This window comes from Polyergus mexicanus, unplaced genomic scaffold (genome assembly GCF_030449975.1).
Source record: "Polyergus mexicanus isolate NDT 795.1 unplaced genomic scaffold, iyPolMexi1.0 SCAF_11, whole genome shotgun sequence".
Lineage (NCBI taxonomy): Eukaryota > Metazoa > Arthropoda > Insecta > Hymenoptera > Formicidae > Polyergus > Polyergus mexicanus.
In genome coordinates this window covers 5,575,243-5,599,354 of record NW_027223331.1, presented here as the reverse complement: position 1 = coordinate 5,599,354, position 24,112 = coordinate 5,575,243, and the positions used below count along the sequence as shown (strand labels likewise).

At 47.6% G+C, this 24,112-nt stretch overlaps 1 protein-coding gene across 1 annotated transcript; it reads left to right on the top strand.

The window, feature by feature from the left end:
* Positions 1–12,105: 12,105 nt before the first annotated feature.
* Positions 12,106–16,316, top strand: LOC138937855 (uncharacterized). Its single transcript, XM_070304503.1, has 5 exons — positions 12,106–12,402; positions 13,062–13,803; positions 13,989–14,974; positions 15,511–15,739; positions 15,907–16,316. Exons 1-5 carry the CDS (start codon positions 12,106–12,108, stop codon positions 16,314–16,316), a joined length of 2,664 nt encoding a protein of 887 aa, XP_070160604.1.
* Positions 16,317–24,112: the final 7,796 nt, after the last annotated feature.

Below are 24,112 nucleotides of genomic sequence, written 5' to 3'. Positions count from 1 at the left end.
AAGTTTTGATCATCCGGAACGTCTTAGTTACGTGTCAGTAAGAGAGATTTGACGAAAATTCTTGTGCAACATCAAGGAAATTGAGCAGAACCGCTTTTCGGTACACAGGGCTAAGATCGCTATGTACGCAAGCTTTATTCGTGCGGAACGTGTCAGTTAAGTATCAATAAGTGATATTTGTTGAAAATTCTTGTGCAACATCAAGGAAATTGTGAACAATCGCTTCTCTGCACACAGTGCTAAGATCTCTATGTACGCAAGTTTTGTTCGTGCGGAACGTGTCAGTTAAGTGTCAATAAGTGATATTTGTAGAAAATTCTTGTGCAACCTCATGGAAATTGAGCAGCAACGCTTTTCGGCACACAGGGCTAAGATCGCTATGTACGAAAATTTGTTCATTCGGAAAGTTATAGTTACGTGTCAGTAAGTGAGATTTGACTAAAATTCTTGTGCAACATCAAGGAAAGTGAGCAGAACCGTTTTTCGGCACATTGTATTAAGATTGCTATGTACGCAAGTTTTTATCGTTCGGAACGTCTCAGTTACGTGTCAGTAAGTAAGATTTGTCGAAAATTCTTGTGCAACATCAAGGAAATTGAGAAGAATCGCTTCTCTGCACATAGTGCTAAGATCTCTATTTACGCAGCTTTTGTTTGTGCGGGTCGTGTCAGTTAAATGTCAGTAAGTAAGTTTTGTCGAAAATTCTTGTGCAATTTCATGGAAATTGAGCAGAAACGCTTTTCGGCACACTGTGCTAAGATCGCTATGTACGCAAGTTTTGATCATCCAGAACGTCTTAGTTACGTGTCAGTAAGTGAGATTTGACTAAAATTCTTGTGCAACATCAAGGAAAGTGAGCAGAACCGTTTTTCGGCACCTTGTATTGAGATTGCTATGTACGCAAGTTTTGATCGTTCGGAACGTCTCAGTTACGTGTCAGTAAGTAAGATTTGTCGAAAATTCTTGTGCAACATTATGGAAATAGAACAGGACCTCTTTTCGGCACACAAAGCTAAGATCGCTATGTACGCAAGTTTTGTTCGTGCGGAACGTGTCAGTTAAGTGTCAGTAAGTGATATTTGTCGAAAATTCTTGTGCAACATCAAGGAAATTGAGCAGCACCGCTTTTCGGCACACTGTGCTAAGATCGCTATGTACGCTAGTGTTGACATTCGGAACGTCTCAGTTACGTGTCACTAAGTGAGATTTTTCGAAAATTCTTTCGCAACATTATGGAAATGGAACAGATCCTTTTATCGGCACACAAAGCTAAGATCGCTATGCACGCACATTTTGTTCGTTCGAAACGTCTTAGTTAAATGTCAGTAAGTAAGTTTTGTCGAAAATTCTTGTGCAATTTCATGGAAATTGAGCAGAAACGCTTTTCGGCACATTGTGCTAAGATCGCTATGTACGCAAGTTTTGATCATCCGGAACGTCTTAGTTACGTGTCAGTAAGAGAGATTTGACGAAAATTCTTGTGCAACATCACGGAAATTGAGCAGAACCGCTTTTCGGTACACAGGGCTAAGATCGCTATGTACGCAAGTTTTGTTCGTGCGTAACGTGTCAGTTAAGTGTCAATAAGTGATATTTGTAGAAAATTCTAGTGCAACATCAAGGAAATTGAGCAGCACCGCTTTTCGGCACACTGTGCTAAGATCGCTATGTACGCACATTTTGTTCGTTCGAAACGTCTTAGTTACGTGTCAGTAAGTGATCTTTGTCGAAAATTCTTGTGCAACATCAAGGAAATTGAGAAGAATCGCTTCTCTGCACACAGTGCTAAGATCTCTATTTACGCAAGTTTTGTTTGTGCGGGTCGTGTCAGTTAAATGACAGTAAGTAAGTTTTGTCGAAAATTCTTGTGCAATTTCATGGAAATTGAGCAGAAACGCTTTTCGGCACACTGTGCTAAGATCGCTATGTACGCAAGTTTTGATCATCCGGAACGTCTTAGTTACGTGTCAGTAAGAGAGATTTGACGAAAATTCTTGTGCAACATCAAGGAAATTGAGCAGAACCGCTTTTCGGTACACAGTGCTAGGATCGCTATGTACGCAAGTTTTGATCATCCGGAACGTCTTAGTTACGTGTCAGTAAGAGAGATTTGACGAAAATTCTTGTGCAACATCAAGGAAATTGAGCAGAACCGCTTTTCGGTACACAGGGCTAAGAGCGCTATGTACGCAAGTTTTGTTCGTGCGGAACGTGTCAGTTAAGTGTCAATAAGTGATATTTGTAGAAAATTCTTGTGCAACATCAAGGAAATTGAGAATAATCGCTTCTCTGCACACAGTGCTAAGATCTCTATGTACGCAAGTTTTGTTTGTGCGGAACGTGTCAATTAAGTGTCAGTAAGTGATATTTGTCGAAAATTCTTGTACAACATCAAGGAAATTGAGCAGAACCGCTTTTCGGTACACAGGGCTAAGATCGCTATGTACGCAAGTTTTGTTCGTGCGGAACGTGTCAGTTAAGTGTCAATAAGTGATATTTGTAGAAAATTCTTGTGCAACATCAAGGAAATTGAGCAGCACCGCTTTTCGGCACACTGTGCTAAGATCGCTATGTACGCTAGTTTTGACATTCGGAACGTCTCAGTTACGTGTCAGTAAGTGACATTTTTCGAAAATTCTTTCGCAACATTATGGAAATGGAACAGATCCTTTTTTCGGCACACAAAGCTAAGATCGCTATGTACGCACATTTTGTTTGTTCGAAACGTCTTAGTTACGTGTCAGTAAGTGATCTTTGTCGAAAATTCTTGTGCAACATCAAGGAAATTGAGAATAATCGCTTCTCTGCACACAGTGCTAAGATCTCTATTTACGCAAGTTTTGTTTGTGCGGGTCGTGTCAGTTAAATGTCAGTAAGTCAGTTTTGTCGAAAATTCTTGTGCAATTTCATGGAAATTGAGCAGAAACGCTTTTCGGCACACTGTGCTAAGATCGCTATGTACGCAAGTTTTGATCATCCGGAACGTCTTAGTTACGTGTCAGTAAGAGAGATTTGACGAAAATTCTTGTGCAACATCAAGGAAATTGAGCAGAACCGCTTTTCGGTACACAGGGCTAAGATCGCTATGTACGCAAGTTTTGATCATCCGGAACGTCTTAGTTACGTGTCAGTAAGAGAGATTTGACGAAAATTCTTGTGCAACATCAAGGAAAGTGAGCAGAACCGTTTTTCGGCACATTGTATTAAGATTGCTATGTACGCAAGTTTTGATCGTTCGGAACGTCTCAGTTACGTGTCAGTAAGTAAGATTTGTCGAAAATTCTTGTGCAACATTATGGAAATAGAACAGGACCTCTTTTCGGCACACAAAGCTAAGATCGCTATGTACGCAAGTTTTGTTCGTGCGGAACGTGTCAGTTAAGTGTCAGTAAGTGATATTTGTAGAAAATTCTTGTGCAACTTCAAGGAAATTGAGCAGCACCGCTTTTCGGCACACTGTGCTAAGATCGCTATGTACGCTAGTTTTGACATTCGGAACGTCTCAGTTACGTGTCAGTAAGTGAGATTTTTCGAAAATTCTTTCGCAACATTATGGAAATGGAACAGATCCTTTTTTCAGCACACAAAGCTAAGATCGCTATGTACGCACATTTTGTTCGTTCGAAACGTCTTAGTTACGTGTCAGTAAGTGATCTTTGTCGAAAATTCTTGTGCAACATCAAGGAAATTGAGAAGAATCGCTTCTCTGCACACAGTGCTAAGATCTCTATTTACGCAAGTTTTGTTTGTGCGGGTCGTGTCAGTTAAATGTCAGTAAGTAAGTTTTGTCGAAAATTCTTGTGCAATTTCATGGAAATTGAGCAGAAACGCTTTTCGGCACACTGTGCTAAGATCGCTATGTACGCAAGTTTTGATCATCCGGAACGTCTTAATTACGTGTCAGTAAGAGAGATTTGACGAAAATTCTTGTGCAACATCAAGGAAATTGAGCAGAACCGCTTTTCGGTACACAGGGCTAAGAGCGCTATGTACGCAAGTTTTGTTCGTGCGGAACGTGTCAGTTAAGTGTCTATAAGTGATATTTGTAGAAAATTCTTGTACAACATCAAGGAAATTGAGAACAATCGCTTCTCTGCACACAGTGCTAAGATCTCTATGTACGCAAGTTTTGTTTGTGCGGAACGTGTCAATTAAGTGTCAGTAAGTGATATTTGTCGAAAATTCTTGTACAACATCAAGGAAATTGAGCAGAACCGCTTTTCGGTACACAGGGCTAAGATCGCTATGTACGCAAGTTTTGTTCGTGCGGAACGTGTCAGTTAAGTGTCAATAAGTGATATTTGTAGAAAATTCTTGTGCAACCTCATGGAAATGAGCAGATCCGTTTTTCGGCACATTGTATTAAGATTGCTATGTACGCAAGTTTTGATCGTTCGGAACGTCTCAGTTACGTGTCAGTAAGTAAGATTTGTCGAAAATTCTTGTGCAACATTATGAAAATGGAACAGGACTTCTTTTCGGCACACAAAGCTAAGATCGCTATGTACGCAAGTTTTGTTCGTGCTGAACGTGTCAGTTAAGTGTCAGTAAGTGATATTTGTCGAAAATTCTTGTGCAACATCAAGGAAATTTAGAAAATTAATATGATTTTTATTTTTCTGTTTCAGAAGGAGCGCCGCCTATATATATATTTTTATTTTTTTTATTATTATTATTTTTATTATTATTATTATTATTTTTATTATTATTATTATTATTATTACTATTTGTATTATTATTATTATTATTATTATTTTAACACACACACACACACACACATTGTATTATACACACAATTATTAAATAAACTTATTATTATTATTATTATTATTTAAGTATCGATTATTTCTGCACTTTCTTCTTTCCTTTTCCTACATGCATGCCTCGTGCCATCTCTCTCTTAATCTCTTTCTCTAGCGAACGTCATCCTTTTCCAAATCCAATGCGGACGCTATCCTTTTCCCTCGTTCCTGTGATCGCCTCGCGCTATCCTTTTCGCAACGCCTCGCGTATGCTCTCTCTCTCGCACCGCCTCGCGCTATCCCTCTCTTACACATTGCGGACGCCTTGCGCTATCTTTGTCACACCTACTTGCAGCTTTGTACCTTCGCGTTTCCTCTTCCCCGCGGCCCCCGCGCCTATTGTTCCGCCGCGGTCCCCCTCCCCCTTTCCGCGGCCCCGCGCCAACCGTTCTGTCGCGGTAGTACTCTGCGTTGATACCACTGCTTTATCAGGGAGGGGAAATGCCTTTACGTCTTTCCTGCCCACATTTCACTGGGCAGGGGTATGTGGGACTCCCACCGGGCCTAAACAAACGGCCCGGGGAATACCCACTAAACCCCCCCCCGTGGCGCCAGGCTCCTACCTGGCGCTTCCCGGCCCGACGGCGGAATGTGCTTACGTTCTACAACCACCGCCGGGCCACACATGCGCTTCCCAGCGCCCCTCCAGCGTAACCCTACCTCAGGGCGCGCCTTTTGGCGCTTTCCTCCAACGGGTGATCAGAGGGTGTAGGGGCTATTCCACCTCCATCCTCTGCTCACCCCCTTTCCCATCTGCCCCTTGGGCAGTCGAGGGCTCCGGGACGGCACACGCCCCGGAGGGATCGAGCTCCTGCGCCCGGCCCAAGGCTCCCCGAGGTACCTCGGGTGGCCTCCTCCCCTTTCCCTTCCCCGCCCGAAAGGAGGGGTTACACCCCCTACCCCCCAAGCGATGCTCGGCGGGGAGCCCGAGTCCCGAACAGATCGGGCAACTCGGGGTCCCCTCGCAACGAGCTGCGAGGTGGCCGAGCTTGCCACACCGGTAGCATAGCCCGGACCGATCCTCCTTTCCCGTGCACCGCTGGCCGATCGCCAGGCAGCGGAAGCAGTGCAGGGGGCGGGCGCGGAGCACCTCCATCTGTGCCCATGTCCACCCCACGCGCACTCTTCCGGCCACCGCCAGCCTCCTGACGAAGGCCGCGGGAGTCCGCACCCACATGGTTCCCGGGCCGGACGAGGACCTCCCAATCTCCCCGACTAGGAGATCCCCGCCGCCCAACCTCCCGAGGGCCATAAGGGCCTCTCGCGCCTCCCCGAGGGTCACCGAGCTGTCCAGTCCTCTAAGTCGCATCTCCGCGAACTTAGTGGGCCGGGCAATCCGGACCCCAATCCCCTCAAGGACCCCCCTAAGGCTCTCCGCTAGCTTGTCCGCCAGTTCGGCGGATGTGGCAGGCTCCGGGTCCTCCTCGCGGGCCCTGACTGGCCTGGAGATCTCAATCAGGATTCCCCCGTTCATGGCCCCCCGAACACGCGAGTCGGCGATGCCCGGACCCGGGAGGTCTATACGCTCCCGGGCCCTAACCATCGCCGCGTCCACGGACAGCCCCGCACCCTCCGATGCCGACAGCATGACCGCTGCCGGACCCGGAGGCCGGGGCTTCCTCACCCTCGCCCTTCCCGCTGTGGCGGCCTGAGTGGGGACCGCCCCTCTCCTCCTTTTACCGGACGGCCTTCCAGGCTCCGGGGTTAAGGTGGGGCGGGTCCCGCTTCCGCCCCCCTTCCTCCGCACCACCTGCGTCCACGTCTCCCCCGCTCGCGCGGGAGGGAGCGCCGCAAGGGGTGCCCGCTGGGCCCGGTCGGAGTTGGCGAGAGGGGCCGCGGCCTTCCTCCCACCCCCCTTCCGGGACTTGCCCTTCTTAGGCCGATGGACCCGGTCGGAGTCAGCGGGAGGGGCCGCAGCCTTCCTCCCACCCCCCTTCCGGGACTTGCCCTTCTCAGGCCGCTGGGCCCGGTCGGAGTCAGCGGGAAGGGCCGCAGCCTTCCTCCCACCCCCCTTCCGGGACTTGGCCTTCACCGGCCGCTGGGCCGGGAAGGGCTTGGCGGGGGGGGGGGCGCAGCCACGACCCCACCGCCTTCCCCGGACTTGCTTCCGATCCCCACCCCGCCCCCTGAACGCTTCAGCGCGGTCAAGAGGCGCTCCTCCACACTTCTCAGCCCCTCGGCCAGAAGGGCCTCCATTTGGGCCATGGACAGGAAGCCCGAAGAGCCCCCGACATCACCCACCCCCTCCGGATCCACCTCCATGTCGCCCTCAGAGAGGACGACAATGGGTGCGGAATCCGGCGAGTCTCGCAGGACTCGCCGCGCCCCCAAACGGAGCACTCCCCCCGAAATGGACTCCACCGAGTCCCCGCGGCCCTCCCCCGACGGTCGCGCCTCCCCACTTTCAGTGCCCTGCAGCAGCAAAGGACCCTCGGGCTCCCGCGCCCGAGGAACCTTCGCATGTGGGCTCCTCCCTTCGGGCGGTGCAATTGTGGGAGGGTAGTTCCGACTCCGAAGAGTCGTCACCTCCTCCCGCAGCGCCCGAATCTCCTCCTCGCACGAGATGAATCTCCTCTTCAGCCACTCGTTGGCTGATTTGAGGAGGCCCACCTGTGCGTCCCGGGAGTGATGCACTTGGACACAGTATAATTGGACACTGTGCAAATGGACACGTTACAAATGAACACGAGATTTTGCACACGGTTCAATTGGACACAGTGCATTTGGAGACAGTAATTTTGGATACAGTAGCTTTTGGACACATAAGAAAATACGCATCGTTTACTTGGACACCGCTCAATTGGACACTGTTCATTTGGACACCGTTCGTTTGGACACAAAAAGATGCGCACCGTTCATTTGGACACCGTTCGTTTGGACACCGTTATTTGCCCACCGTTCGTTTGGACACCGTTCGTTTGGACACCAAAATTTGATTTAAATTATACGACGTAATCCACACCAAATTTTTGTTTTAAATAAGAAATAGGTTTGGGTTAGATTATATCTTCCGGAAGTGGAGCTCCCCCGCAGGGGGGGCGGAACCCACTATATCCATGCATGACATCCAAATATGCGAAAGGCTAAACAAAGTGCTAAAAGCAATGTAAAATTAATGACATCAGTATCAGAGATATATAAGTATGAATATATTTTATTTTGACAGATATTATAACCTTCAAATGTATCTCCTTTTCACGATTTCATATTTTACATAGATTTACCAGTATAAAGTGTTATAAGAATACTGATTATATTTTCCCAAAATGATTTTTATTTCTCTCCATCTCTTACATATTCAAACAAACAGTGCGCATGTTTCTGTGTACAAATAAACGGTGTCCAAACGAACGGTGGGCAAATGAACGGTGTCCAAACGAACGGTGTCCAAATGAACAGTGTCCAATTGAGCGGTGTTCAAGTAAACGATGCGTATTTTCTTATGTGTCCAAAAGCTACTGTATCCAAAATTACTGTGTCCAAATGCACTGTGTCCAATTGAACCGTGTGCACAATCTCGTGTTCATTTGTAACGTGTCTATTTGCACCGTGTCCAATTGTACTGTGTCCAAGTGAAGGCCACTCGTGCGTCCCCTCCCAAGACCGAAGAAGCGGCCCTTCCGAGGAGCTCGGTGCAATACGCCTTGACCTTCACGGCAACAAGGCGCATGCTCCTCTTGTACGTCCCCTTCAGATTACTGGAGACGGATACCATCCGCTCCAGCTCCTCCAGGGACGCACGAGACCGCTTCTCGATCTCGAGGGTCGTAAGGTCCCTCGCCTGCTCGAGGATCTTTTTCTCGCGGGGAAGGGTCCCCGTCTCCTACGTCTGAGGAGGCTCCTGTAGGATACGAGCCTCCTCGAGAGCCCGCACCTCCCTCTCCTTGGCCTCGGCTAGGCGCTCCATAGCCTTGGCCCGTCCGACATACTCACCCGTAGTGGGTGGTCTGCCCCTTCCACTCTTGGCGTCGGCGATGTTCCGCCGATCCTCCTGGGAGAGCCCGCGGATCTCCGCGTCCTGCATCAGGACTCCCCGGTCGCTCTTCGCGTCGGCAGGGTAGTCGGTCGATTCGCTGTCGGAATCCCTGTCCACCAGGGGCGACCGCGACCTCGCCTTCCCCGACGCTTCCTTCTTCTTCGCCCTCTTCTTTCGCGGCGTCCTAATCCGCGGTGGCGGTGGCGGCATCCCTTCCGCGCTGATAGTCCCCGTCGATGGGGAGGGCCCCCTGGGATTTGTGAGTGGCCTTCACTTGGACACAGTACAATTGGACACGGTGCAAATGGAAACGTTACAAATGGACACGAGATTGTGCACACGGTTCAATTAGACACAGTGCATTTGGACACAGTAATTTTGGATACAGTAGCTTCTGGACACGTAAGAAAATACGCATCGTTTACTTGGACACCGCTCACTTGGACACTGTTCATTTGGACACCGTTCGTTTGGACACAGAAAGACGCGCACCGTTCATTTGGACACCGTTCGTTTGGACATCGTTATTTGCCCATCGTTTGTTTGGACACCGTTCATTTGCCCACCGTTCGTTTGGACACCGTTCATTTGCCCACTGTTCGTTTGGACACCGTTCATTTGTACACAGAAACATGCGCACTGTTTGTTTGAATATGTAAGAGATGGAGAGAAATAAAAATCATTTTGGGAAAATATAATCAGTATTCTTATAACACTTTATACTGGTAAATCTATGTATAATATGAAATCGTGAAAAGGAGATACATTTGAAGGTTATAATATATGTCAAAATAAAATATATTCATACTTATATATTTCTGATACTGATGTCATTAATTTTACATTGCTTTTAGCACTTTGTTTAGCCTTTCGCATATTTGGATGTCATGCATGGATACAGTGGGTTCCGCCCCCCCTGCGGGGGGGCTCCACTTCCGGAAGATATAACCTAACCCAAACGTATTTCTTATTTGACAAAAATTTGGTGTGGATTACGTCGTATAACTTAAATCAAATTTTGGTGTCCAAACGAACGGTGTCCAAACGAACGGTGGGCAAATGAACGGTGTCCAAACGAACGGTGGGCAAATGAACGGTGTCCAAACGAACGATGGGCAAATGAACGGTGTCCAAACGAACGGTGGGCAAATAACGGTGTCCAAACAAACGGTGTCGAAATGAACGGTGCGCATCTTTCTGTGTCCAAACGAACGGTGTCCAAATGAACAGTGTCCAAGTAAGCGGTGTCCAAGTAAACGATGCGTATTTTCTTATGTGTCCAAAAGCTACTGTATCCAAAATTACTGTGTCCAAATGCACTGTGTCCAATTGAACCGTGTGCAAAATCTCGTGTCCATTTGTAACGTGTCCATTTGCACCGTGTCCAATTATACTGTGTCCAAGTGCACCACTCCCGTCTTGGACTACCCGTGCACCCCTTTTCTTTTAAAAACTAAGCATTTTAGAGAAAAACGTTTTCAACAAAAATTGTATGGTTTTGACGAGAACATAAGATGGTGTCATTGGTTTGACCTTGGATGGCATCGTTAAGTCATGGACACCTTTAATTTTTTAAATGGAACCTAATTAAATTGACCTCTATTTTTATTGCATATTCTTATAGCTTACGTCGAGAGCTTTCCAAAACACTCTAATAAAGTATTCTTTTATTAAATACTTTTTGAGTTATTTTATATTTTAATCTAACATATTTTGATATAAAAAATTAAATATCTTGTAAAATATTTAGTTTTCGATAATCTTACCGTAATACCTTTATGTACAGAATAATGAGACAAATCAATTAGTGCAAAAAAAACCAAATAATTGTTTAAAAAAATACATTGTAATTAATTTTCTTAAAAATAATTATTTTTTATACTAACTGATTTGTCTCATTATTCTGTACATAAAAGTATTTTTTTAAACAATTATTTGTTTTTTTTTGCACTAATGATTTTCTGCGCTTGGGATTATCGTAATGAACACATTTTTTGTCCCCAATCGTAATGCGATGCAGAAATCCCTTCCGTCTTTGCCTTTCAAGCAACTGTTCACAAGCAAACAAACGCCGTTCAACATCTCTCGGTTTCAACTCGTACGGCAATTTCCTTGCTTCTGAATCATTCCCATGTCTTTGAGGCATTTTGAAATTGCTTGTTGCGTCACTCCAAATGATCGTGCCAATTCTTTTTGACTTTGACTCGAGTCTCCATTAAGTAATGCCTCCAATTCTGCATCTTCGAAAACCTTCTCTCTTCCACTGCTATGCCGGTCTTCGACGTGAAAATGTCGTCACCGTTCATGAAGCATTGAAACCACTCACAACACGTTCTTTCACTAATAGCGGCTTCACCATAAGTATTTGAGAGCATTCGATGAGCCTCAGCCGCAGATTTCTTCATATTGAAGCAGAAAATTAAAACCTCCCGCAAATGACGAGAATTTGGCTCGTAAACTGACATTTTCAATCGAGAATAACTTTATGATGCAGACACAAATCGACTAATGTTTCTATGGGGTTATGTTGACAGATGCCCAAGTTTATTGCATGACGTCTATGATCTATTTATTTCGACCACTACTTACCGCTAAAGCCATCTATAGGAAAACTGCGGAAAGTAGGATAGTAAGGATGCTTTTGGCTCACTTTGTCATGAGTGTGAGAGAGAGGGTACCGTTGGAGAGGAAGAGAGATAGTTTCGGAGCAGTTTGTTGGCGCCCGCGGGGGGGAGTTTGAGCTAAGCGGGTGAATAGGGGGGTAAGTAGGGCGAGGAGGGACGCGGGGCGGGGGGAAGCGGGGGGTACGAGTCGCCGAGAGCGCTCGAGAGATGGCGTTCGGGGGGTGGCGGTTCCTCCCGATTCGACCTTGACGCGACTCGTTCTTTAGAGGCGCGCGCCGCTTCTAGCGCGCGATCCGCTATCGCGATTCTTTAGGGACGCGCGCCGCTTCTAGCGCGCGATCCGCTATCGCGATTTTTTAGGGACGCGCACGACGCTTCTAGCGCGCGATCCGCGAGCGGACGGCGGGCGCCCGGCGTCGAGGGGGGCGGGGGATCGTCGGTGGGCGGTCGAGCGGACGGAGGGGCGTCCCTCGTCGCTCTCCTTTTCTCGAGGCGCGCGTTAGCGGCGATACGAGCGCGCTTATTGCGTTTCGGGGCCAGTTTTTTTCCATTTTCCGGCGACGTCGCGCGTCCGTTGGCGAGACGCGTCCGAGAGCGAGTATCCGGCTCGGTTAATCGGGCGCGCGTCCTCGCTATTTTTCCCTGTTATAAAAAGACGCCGCGATGGTCTCTATTAGTACGTTCGAGAATATTTCGTGGCGCGATGAAGCGCGCGCCGAGCGCTTTAACGAGATTAGCCGGAAGAGCGGTGAATATTCGAATTGGAAGTATCGAGGATATACGGAATTTGGAGATACCGAATTGTTTGAAGAAGGAACTGCGCGAACGTTATATAGAAGACCGTTTGTACTGTATAGAAGAGATCGGCTTCGCGGAAGAGTTCGTGCGAGAGGCGAGCGAGACGCGATTCGACGAGCCTTTCGCGAATGTCGCAGCCGACGGCTATTTGCTTTATCGCAATTGGAAACGGCGATACGGAATTCCGAAATTTTCGTGGGAGGTGAATCACGTCGTGCATTGTTTTTTTAAGTTCGGTTGCCGATTCGAGAACGGAAATTATTTCGAGGAGGACGAGAGATATTGCGCGTATTGCGCGCGTAGCTCGAGTTTCGCGAGAAGCGTATCGACGCACGTGACGAAAACGGTGTATAGCGAGATGGTGCCCGCTTGCGATCTCGTCGACGAGGTTTTCGACGTGTCGAATAATTGGTGCGCCGGCTGCGAGACGAGAGCTTTGTTCTACATCGAGAATTACGACGAGGAAGAGACGTGGTTTATCTGTAAAAAATCTTGGCGTTTGTTAGACGACGAGTGACGAATCGAGAAACGATGGAGGCGCGCGATCTTCTCGATAGCGCGCGGGACGTTGCGACGGAGGACGCATATCGCGCGTGGGCGCGACGGTGAGACGAGCGTCTCGAGTCTCTGCGGGAGAGGTGTCGAGGCGAGCGCCGGGGGAGATCGACCGGAGCGATCAATTCTCTTATCGCTCGAATCGTTCAATTGACGGGCGCGAGAGACGATCTGCGTCGATGTTTCGAACGCGTGGGAGGCGGCGTAGAGAGACGCGAGGGATTCTCATGGTTCGAGATCGAGACGGCTTTCTCTAGACGCGTTTTAACCGGCGCGGTTATTAATTTCGATTATATCGAACCTCAGCGATTTCTCGAGGACGCTAGAGATACCATGCTCGATCGAATACGCGATGTTATAAATGGATATAACAGTGTTAAGGTCAATACCGCGTTTATCGGCGAGTTTGTCTCGGGCGACAAGATCGGTGTTAAGACTATCGTTACGAAGAATTATCCGCTTCTACCTATTTCCGACTTGCGAGAGTGGTACGAGAAGCGAGTGGTCGACGCTACTCTAGCCTCGTTGGAGGAATTTCAGGAGCGCGATAGCGGATGGGCGTTATCGCGAATATTCAATTTAACGGTGAATGTGAACACATACAATCCTATGCGCGCGGGGTGCCACGCTAAATTACCGCGAGAGATCGTGTTGAAGAGAGCGGTAATAAACGTGCGATCTAATGACAATGCGTGTTTCGCATGGGCGGTGGTCGCCGCTCTGTATCCAGCCGAAAAACACGCGGGTCGGGAATCTTCGTACCCGCATTACACGACAGTGCTGAATCTGGAGGGCGTTAAGTTTCCTATGAGTTTGAACAGAATTACTAGATTCGAGCGTATTAACGACATATCTATCAATGTGTACACCGTTCGAGATAAAAAGGAGGGAAAAGGCGGTTGCCGCGTCGTTCCTCTGCGTCTCACTGACGATAAAAAGGACAGACACAATTATCTGCTGTATTTTGACGATACGACGCGACGAGATAACGCGACGCATTTCGCGTGGATCAAGAATCTGTCGCGACTCGTCGGCTCGCAACTGAGCGGTAGGCGAAATAAATCGCATATATGAGATCGGTGAGTACAAATTAAAAGAATCGTCGCGCGATGTTAATAATGCGCGCGATTTAAAAATGTGCGTTATGTCGCAGATGCATGCACTATTTTCAAACGAGCGATAAGTTATCGGCTCACAGCGTGGACTGCGGAAGGATGAACGAGTGCGCTATAGTCCTTCCTACCAAAGACGACAAATGGTTAGAGTTTCGCAACTATAGTAGAAAGGAGCGACTTCTATTCGTGGTGTACGCCGATCTCGAATGCGTGCTGAAGAAGAAAGAGGAGAGGAGAACATCGAACACATCTATCGTTCAGCATCACGAAGTCTATACCGCCGGATATTACGCGCGATGCGCGCTCGATGGCGTTAGCTCGACCTACAGAGCTTATCGCGGCGAGGATTGCGTATTGTGGTTCGTTAAAGAACTGCACGATCTAGCGCTTCGCGCGAAGGCTATTCTCGATACCGATGCTCCTATGACGGATCTTACACCGGACGAATGGGAGAGATTCGTAAACGCGACGCGCTGCAGCGTATGCGAGAGACCGTTCGAATCGAGAGACGCTCGCGTGCGCGATCACTGTCATCTGACCGGACGATACAGAGATCCGACGCATTCGAATTGTAATTTAAATTATAGGGATACTTATGTAATTCCCGTATTCTTTCACAATTTATCGGGCTACGACGCGCATTTTATCATTAAAGATGTAGCTAACGCTTTTCCCGGCAGCGTAGAAGTATTGCCGATAACGAAAGAAACGTACATCTCTTTCACGAAGAACGTCGAGGATGCGTGGGACGAGGGATGGTTCGGGAGACGCTTGAAATTGCGTTTCGTGGATTCTTTCAAATTTCTAAGCGCGAATCTCGAGAAATTGGCGTCATATCTAGACAAGAGCGAGTTGAGGATCGCGCGTTCGGAATTTTCCGATCTTAGTGACGCCGATTTCGAGCTTCTCGCGCGAAAGGGCGTATTTCCGTACGAGTATGTCGACGACGTAGATAAATTGCTGGAGACTCGTCTACCGCCGCGTGAGGCTTTTCACAGTTCCCATTTAGATCCCGCGTACTATTACACGTTACCGGGATACACATGGGACGCTATGTTAAAGTATACGGGTGTGCGATTCGAATTGTTAACCGACATCGATATGGTGATGTTCGTGGAACGCGGAATACGCGGCGGGCTAAGTCAATGTTCTAACAGATACGCGCGCGCTAATAACAAGTATTTACAGTCGTACGATCCTTCGGAACCATCGTCGTATCTCATGTACTTCGATATAAATAATTTGTATGGATGGGCGATGTGTCAATCGTTGCCTTACGAAAATTTTCGATGGGTCGATGACGTTACGAGCGTTGACTTAATGTCCGTAACACCGAACTCGCCTATCGGTTACATTCTAGAGGTCGACCTTGCGTATCCGTCCGACCTTCACGATTCTCACGCTGACTTGCCATTCTGCCCGACGCGCGATAAGCCGCCCGGAAAACGAGACGAGAAGCTTCTCGCCATGCTGTACGATAAGAGCCGTTACGTAATATATTATCGCAATCTGCAGCAATGCGTTCGACACGGATTACGCGTTACGAAAATACACAGAATATTGCGATTCGCGCAATCTCCATGGCTGCGCGAATACATCGAACTGAATACGCGATTACGAATTATAACGCGAAAAACGAGTTTGAGAAAAATCTATACAAATTGATGAATAACGCCGTATTCGGCAAAACTATGGAGAATGTGCGCAATCATTCGAATGTCCGACTCGTGACTCGATGGGACGGGCGATACGGCGCGGAGGCGATGATCGCGAAGCCAAACTTTGACAGTAAAAGCGTCTTCGCGGAGGATCTCGTAGTCGTGGAATTGCGCAAACTCGAGGTTAAGTTCAACAAACCGATCTATGTGGGTATGTGCATTCTCGATATATCTAAAATTCGTTTGTACGAATTTCACTACGAGTACATGCTACCATTGTATCGAGATAAGTGTAGAATAATGTACACCGACGGATAGTCTCATTTATCGCGTCGAGTGCGAGGACGTGTACGAGGATATGAAGCGCGATATCGACAGATTCGATACGAGCGATTACGGCGACGGACAACGCGTACGGTATGCCTCTCGCTAATAAGAAAATACCCGGTGCGATGAAGGATGAGAACGCTGGCGCGATTATGACCGAATTTATCGGACTCAGAGCGAAGATGTACGCGTTGCGAGTCGACGGTAGAAGCGATACGAAAAGGATCAAGGGTGTTAAGAGCGGCGTCGTCGCGAGAACGATAACGTTCGACGATTACGCGCGCTGTCTTCGACGAGGGATCGAGATGAAGCGCGAGCAGTTTTGTATAAGATCCGAGTTACACGAGATGTATACAGTGTCGGAGTTGAAGATCGCGCTCAGTCCGCACGATAACAAGCGATACGCGATATCGGGAACTACGGATACGTTACCGTGGGGACATTATAAAATACCGCTGTAAGGAGCGAAAAAACGTATATCGAGAAAATACTATTTACGTTTAATAAAATACTCCGCGAGCGCGATAGAAGAGAATAACGAGCGCGCGTTTCGCGACGATCGAACTCGCGAGCGCTTCGTAATATTGCGAGGCGCGATCGCTATTCTATCTACGACGCTATCGGAAACGTTTCTTAAAACATTCAAACTTTAGTAGTTTATTATTAGTATAAACATATTTTATAAATAATATATTACCATCGCATTTTCGATATAATATTTCGCGGTCGCGCCGAAGATAATAGTTCGAGAAGAACTTCTAACTGAAACACATGTTTTTAACTCAAAAAGAAAAAATTATACCGAAGAGACGCGCTTCTAAATTTCAAATCAAAGTATACAAGTTTTACATCACAGGCTTGTATTCTTTGACTTGGAATTTCGAGACTCGAAACATCGGTGGACGTTCTACGAATCGTCTCGAAGAACGCGCGTTTCGCGCGATGAGAAAACGTTGGTTAACATTCTACGAATTATCGCGAAGAGACGCGTTTCTAAATTTCATATCAATATATACAAGTTTTACATCACAGGCTTGTATTCTTTGATTTGGAATTTCGAGACTCGAAACATCGGTGGACGTTTTACGAATCGTCTCGAAGAACGCGCGTTTTGCACGAATAATATAATTTGTTGTTATAAATAATATAATTTGTATATCCGAAAATGCGATAAATATTCGCGTTTAATATAGTTTACTTTAATATAGTTTACTTTAATATAGTTTACTTTAATAAAACGTTTCGAGAGAGAAATAACAAGGGTGGATCGAGTATTTCTATATTATAAAAAAATCGCGGAAATGTTCGATCAGTCCTATTTATAATAGATTTTAATAAAAAATTGCGTAAATGCTCGATCAGTCTTATATGTAATAGATTTTGTTAAAATCTATTATAAATAGGACTGATCGGACATTTTCACGATCCTTCTATTATGTTCTCGAAAGTGTTTTATATAGAGTAACGTGAAAAAAATGTTAATGCGAGTTACGATGTTATCATAATGACGTAATAGAGAATGTATATAGAGCGCGAGAAAGAGTACGTATAAAGTTTGAAAGAGAGAACGCAGGATACGGCGGCCGCGTAGCGGCGCGAGAGAGAACTCGTATAGAACGCGAGAAAGAATTCGTATATAACGCCAAAAAGACGAACTCGCGCGTGTTTTTGCGATATAAAAAATCATGGAAACCACCATTCAGTCTAAGTCTCGGCTAATCTGGACTCGATTTGGTAAATTCTTGCATTCTCTCTCACTCGCATAGAGCATAGCGCTCTTTCATCATGCTACATGCAAGCGAGAGAGAACGCAACGAAGCTTACCACAAATCGGGTCGAGATTTGCCGCGAGTTAGACAGATCGATGATTTCCATGACTCTTTATTATGTTTTCGAAAGTATTATATATCGAGCAACGCGAAAAAAAGGTTATCGCGAGATATGATGTTCGCTTAACGACGCGATGAAGAATGTATATAGAACGTAAGAAAGAGTCCGTATAAATCGCAAAAGAGAGAACGCAGGACGCGGCGGCCGCGTAGCGGCGCGAGAAAGAATTTATATGGAGCGCGAGAGAGAACTCGTATGGAACGCGATAATAATTTAATATATGTAGTTATATTTAATATATGAAGTTATATTTAATATATGAAGTTATATTTAATATATGTAGTTTTATTTAATAAAAATACATTTTTATCATAATACAGCTGTTTTATTTATCCAAGAATTGTGCGATTCGTCCATTCCTAACCATTTCACGTAAACCTCGTCGCCCTTTCGACGCAGCACCTTTTCCACGAGATACACGTCGGGATCGCCGACGCGCAGCAACTCGTGCTCGTAGAATCCTCCAGCGATCGGCTCGCCGCGCGAATCCTTCAACAGATACGGGATTAGTCCGTAGTATCTTAGTTATTCGAAAAATCTCTGTAGTCCAGTTGGGTGTGAAGCCTTTCTCGAAGATCGTCTTAAATTTGCTGACGCGTACCGGATCGGCTACTTTGAATTTCGCCGGAGCCGCGATTTTTATATTGCTGTACACAGTATTTAAAAGTTTATCGGCGATCGCTGGAGTCACGTCGATGGGTCTCATACCTATAGTGCGATGTTTTTGCGCGTTATATTCCTCGACGAGTCGAGGTAACTCGTCGATCCACTTGTACGTTCCGTTCAGCGTGAAGTACTTCCACATAGAGTTTTTGAGCGTACGATTGAATCGTTCGACTATCGACGCCTTCATCACCGAGTACGTCGAGTAATGATTCATTCCGCGCTTCTTCGCAAAATTTCGCAAATCGGCATTGTACAATTCCTTTCCTTTATCGGTCTGCAGATTTTTCGGACACCGCTTAGAATCTCGCACTATTTTAGATAACGCTCGGGTAACCTCGTTCGCGCTTTTGCTCTTAAGCGGTACAGCCCATGCGTATTTGCTTAACGCGTCGATAACAGTGAGTATGTAGTTGTGGCCTTTGTTGAGTCTCGCGTAAGGACGCATCTCGACCACATCTGCCTGCCATCGTCGTACCCGCGCACCGCGACGCGACGACGCGAGAAGTTTCTTCTCGCGAGCGCGTGCAATTCCTCGACTAGTCTTCGTTTTTCGACGCTCATAATTCTCTTCTCTTTCTCTCGAGAATAACGTTGGGTGGAATCTCTCTCTCGAGCGGCTCGCCGCTCCCGCTAATCTTCGCCAGTTCCCTCACTCTTCCCGATAACTCGTCCGCATCTCTCTTCAATCGCGACGTTGAATCTTCCAATTCTCGTATCTTCGTCTCGGATTTCGCCGCGGAATTCGCCGCGACGCGCGATTTTTGGTTTAGTTCCTGTATTATTTTACCTTGAACAATATTTTACGATCGCTCGCGTTTTTCGTCGAGGACTCCGCCGCGTTGAGCGATATAGTATTTTTCGCGGCATCGATTCGATCGCTTAAATCCTTGATTCGGTTATCCAAAATATCGATCCGTTTATCTAGAGCGTTAGCGCTCGTTTCTATTCTCGAAATGGAATTTTCCGCAGCGTCTATTCGTTTACTTAGAGCGTCGTCGCGCACTTTTATCTCTGAAACGAAACTCTCCGCGACGTCTATTCGTTTACCCAGAGCGCTATCGAGCTGAGCGAGTCTCGTGAACAGTAGAATGACGCCCTGTCCCGCCTCGTCCGCGTCTTTTCTCAATTGCGATGTGATTCCCTCGACGTAACTTTTGCTCGTCGCGTCGGCGTCCTCCTCAGGCTGAGCCAAGCGTTTTATCTTGCGCTCTTTCGCGTCGTATTCGATGGAAGAGCTTAGACATAGCGCGTTATCGCGCACGTAATTTCGTAGAGACTCTATAGCCGGACGTAGTCTTCCGGTTCTCGCGTCGTAGCCTCGGTTTCTTAGAGGTGTGCCGAATTTGCTCACGGACATCGCGAATTCCGCGTACGACTGCGACGGTTCGATTTATACGATCGCTCCTGTTTCGCGAAGCTCCTCGATTATCGATAGAATCTCGTTTTCGTGAGCGTTGTTGCCAACTCGACGCGAAGCGTCTAACAATCGCAGACGATCCACTAATTCGTTTGGATCATCCCAATGGACGTAATCGATTCTATTGTTCGTGACACGCATAGTCGGCGGTACGCGACCCGCGCCTGTTTTTTTCGCGCCGCTGCCGTGAATAAGCGGAGCGATAATGAATTTGTATTTGTATCCTTTATTTCCTAAGACAGACTTTTTAGCGTCATGATCGCGTCTATGAGCGTTCGTTGTTAACAATATACTTCTGTATGTTAATTTATCCTTTTCTGTATATATGAGACTATTAGAAATTTTCATAAAGATTAATTCGTACAAACCGGGAGTACCGATGTATTTAATCTCATCTATGAATATGGAATCATTCGCGTCTACGTCGAATCGCTTATCGCCGAGCATCGCGCTTTTCTCGCCGATGTAAACTCCGTAAACGTGATCGATCTCGTTTGGCGCTTCTCCGCCGAGAAGAGCCCCCATATACTTTCGCCCTAACGGTCCTAGTCGATCGTGCGATATCTCGCGACCTTGAGAAATTCGCGGAATTTGTCTAACGGGTATTTCGAGCGTCGAGGGCGATTCGAGACTCTCGGATTCGAACGTTCCCTCCTCCTCGGTTTCGTCTCGCGCGAATGGATCTCTCTCGACGGAATACTCGTTTAATGGAGTAGAGACGGCGTCCAATCGTCGTCGCGCGCGTATTCGTTTCGCCTTAGGTTTTTTCCAAACGGGAGTCAGCGCTTCGTCCTTCCATTTTTCCTCGACGCTCGTCGTCGAGGGCGAGGCGTCGATCGCGTCTCGCTTTATCGTCTCGCGCTTAATTTCGTCTCGCTCGGCGCGATCAGCGATGCGCCGTAGCGGTTCGACGATCGGTTTGAAACGACTCTCTATCGCGATCTCGTTTTCCATTTTGCCGGTCTTCAATGCTCTGTGTTTTCTACGAATCGACGCGCGCGTCTTAGCTATCTCTTTCGCCGTCTTTTCGCGTTCACCGATATCCGTCGAGGCCATTGCGACTAACAAATCGATTCTTCTAGCTCGCGGGAGAGAGCGATCGGCGCGTTCGACGTATCCGCGACGACTGATCGCTCTACGGTACAATGAAGTCGTTAAACCCTCGTCTGTATCTACCGGCGCAAAGCGCGCTATCTTTGCCGATCACTAAGAAACCATATTTATACCGCCAACACGCGCGACATAGCGCGTGAAAATTCTCATACGACATATCCGTGTTCACGTGATCGTTGTACGCGTGACGCAAATTAGTGCCGTCCTGTTTAAAGAGAATTAACAGATTCGCGTTATCTCGAATCAAATGCTTCGGTATTTTAGCGTACGTTTGGCACAGATAGAAACAATCGACGTTCGAGTGTCGACCCATAGCGAAATACTCCCTGATAGTATCTTGTTTGTCGCACGCTACATCGTCGAACACGAATATTGAATTCGGGAGCATTTCGCTAGGCGGAATAACGTCAAAGTTATTAGAAAATGTGAAATAACCTATATCTTCCATCGGTGTTAATAAATTTTCTAAATATTGATATTTAGGCTGCTGCAACGACTTCGAGTAAACGTAAAGGTTCTCGAAGCGTACGCCATGCGGACTCTCCAACAAACTTATCAGCGTTCGTTTTGCCGCAACTAGAGGGGCCGCAAATGACGCAGCGAATAGCGCTCGGTAATAGACGACCGTGTCTGCGCGCTTCTTTCGACGGTCGCGTCCTATTGTCGAGGTTCGTCACCTTTATCGCGATCGGTTGCCGCACGAAACGCATTTCTCTTGCCGCGCGCGTGCGCGGTACACTCGCGCGAGGCAGGGCGAGACCTTTTTATTTATATACGAATAGATCGCCACCGATCGCGCAGTAGCGAATAGCGCGCGGTGAATCGAGATGTTTATCCTACTAATAGATGGCGACGATATTCTCGATTTCACCACCGATCAATTGCGGTATATTCCGAAAATAATTTTACTAAAGCATTTCGGTCGCTACGTGGAACGATTGTGGGAGAAACTGCCCGAATATATAAGAGTGGATCCGGAGGTGCGGCGCTACCGTCGATGTCTAGAGCATTATAATCGCCCCTGGCAACAAACGCACATCGACGGTCCGGCACCGCTCGTTAAAGATTGCGGCGAATGCAATTCGCGAAACGGCGGTACGGTGTGAGCCATGGCGCTGGCTTGTTGAATAGAGCGATAAACGCTCCCTTTCGAACTACATATACCTGGATATCAATTTTGCGGGCCGGGTACCCGTCTCGCGAAACGACTCGCGCGAGGCGATCGAGGCGTCAATCCTCTGGACGCGGCCTGCCGCGAGCACGATATCGCGTACTCGCGGAGCGGCGAGCTCGCCGATCGACACGTCGCCGACCGCGCGCTTGCCGAGAGAGCGCGCGAGCGCGTCGCGGCTAAAGACTCGACTCTCGGCGAGAGAGCCGCCGCGGCGGCTGTATGGATGGCTATGAAATCGAAGACAAAACTTGGAATGGGTACAACGAAAATCAAGAGAAAAAAGAACAAAAGGAGAATAATCGCTACGAGAAAAAGAACGCTTCCGATAGCGAAACGCGGCGGCTTTCTGCCCCTGCTACCGTTATTGAGAGCTCTCGGTTCTTTAGCCGGGGAAGCGGCGGGAATCGCGAAAGCGGTGAACGATCGCAAAGCGGCGCGACGACAGCTGGAGGAGTTGCAGCGCCACGATCGCGCGATGGAGGGTCGCGGTTTATATCTCGCGCCGTACAAGCGCGGGAGTGGCGCATCTTCGACGAGGAGAAGAGGAGCTAAAAAAAAACTTCGCGTAAACAGAGGTCCTCCCATCCGTCGGAGCAACGACGAACGAACAGTTAAATCGCGCTGTGATACTCTCGCGCGTGCCTCACTTTAGAGGTGTGTTTATGCGCGACGCGCTTCCGTCGCGAGTGCGCCGCGACGAGAGCGACATTGTGAATTTAGACGACGCATCCGGACCGGGTACTCATTGGGTGGCGTACGCGAAAAAAGGGGGCGACGCGATTTACTACGACGGTTTCGGCGATCTTCGTCCTCCGCGCGAACTCGCGCGTTTTCTCGGGCGCGACGCGAACATTCAATACAATCGTCGCTCCGAGCAGACGCGCGATCAGAATATCTGCGGACAATTGAGTCTTCGATTTCTCCGAGGAGTCGATTGGAGAAATCGTCGACTATAATATCGACCGTTATTCGTCGATCGAGCGCAGTTCGATCGCTCTCGCCGATCATGTCGCTGACTCTCATTCTTTCCGGATGAAGCAGCGTTCTCGCGGCGAGTTATTTTCCGCCTCTCGATTTAAACGACGACGATTACGAGTTAGGTTTAACCAATTTCGAAACTTATAATACGATACCGAATATAAATTCCGCGAATAATAAATTTTACTTCGACGATAATGACGAGATTATCGCGATTCCAGTAGGATCTTACGAGTTAAGCGCTATAAATGCGTATCTAAGAGCGGCGATTCGTCAAAAACGACGAGCGAGAGAGGAGGGACGAGAGCGCGAAAACGAAGAACCGGAAACGAACGATGACGATTACATATACGATGTTGGCGACGACTATTTCGAAGATGATGAGAATGGCGATAAAAGTGAAAATTCTATAACGCTTCGCGGTAACGATAACACTATGAGAAGCGAAATTAAGTGCGCGTATCGAGTAAATTTCACAAAACCCGATAATATCGGTTCGCTACTGGGTTTCTCGTCTCGCGTGTTACAACCGAATAAATGGTACGCGTCCGATAAGCCGATAAATATTATGGCCATTAACCTCATTCGAGTAGAGTGCAACGTCACGACAGGGGCGTATCATAACGACAAATCCGCGCATACTATACACGAATTCGCGCCTAACGTTCCACCCGGATATAAAGTGTCGGAGATTCCAACGTAGATCATTTACCTCCCGATCATCGCGCGGACCATTACCGATATAAACGTGCGTGTTGTGGACCAGAACGGAAAATTGATCGATTTTCGCGGCGAGGAGATCACGATTCGTTTACACGTACGGCGAAAACGGTAGAGAAGCGCGCGATGCTCGTAGTGAACGGATCGAATGCGAGAAACGCGCCCGTCATCGCCGTCGCGTCGCCTCTAAACGCGGAAAAGAGAAGGAAGAAGGGAGGAAGACTGACCGTCGCCAACGCGGCTTTTCTGCGCTCTTTGGGTTTCGTCGTGCCGAGGACCGCTTCTTCGTAAAAAGCGGA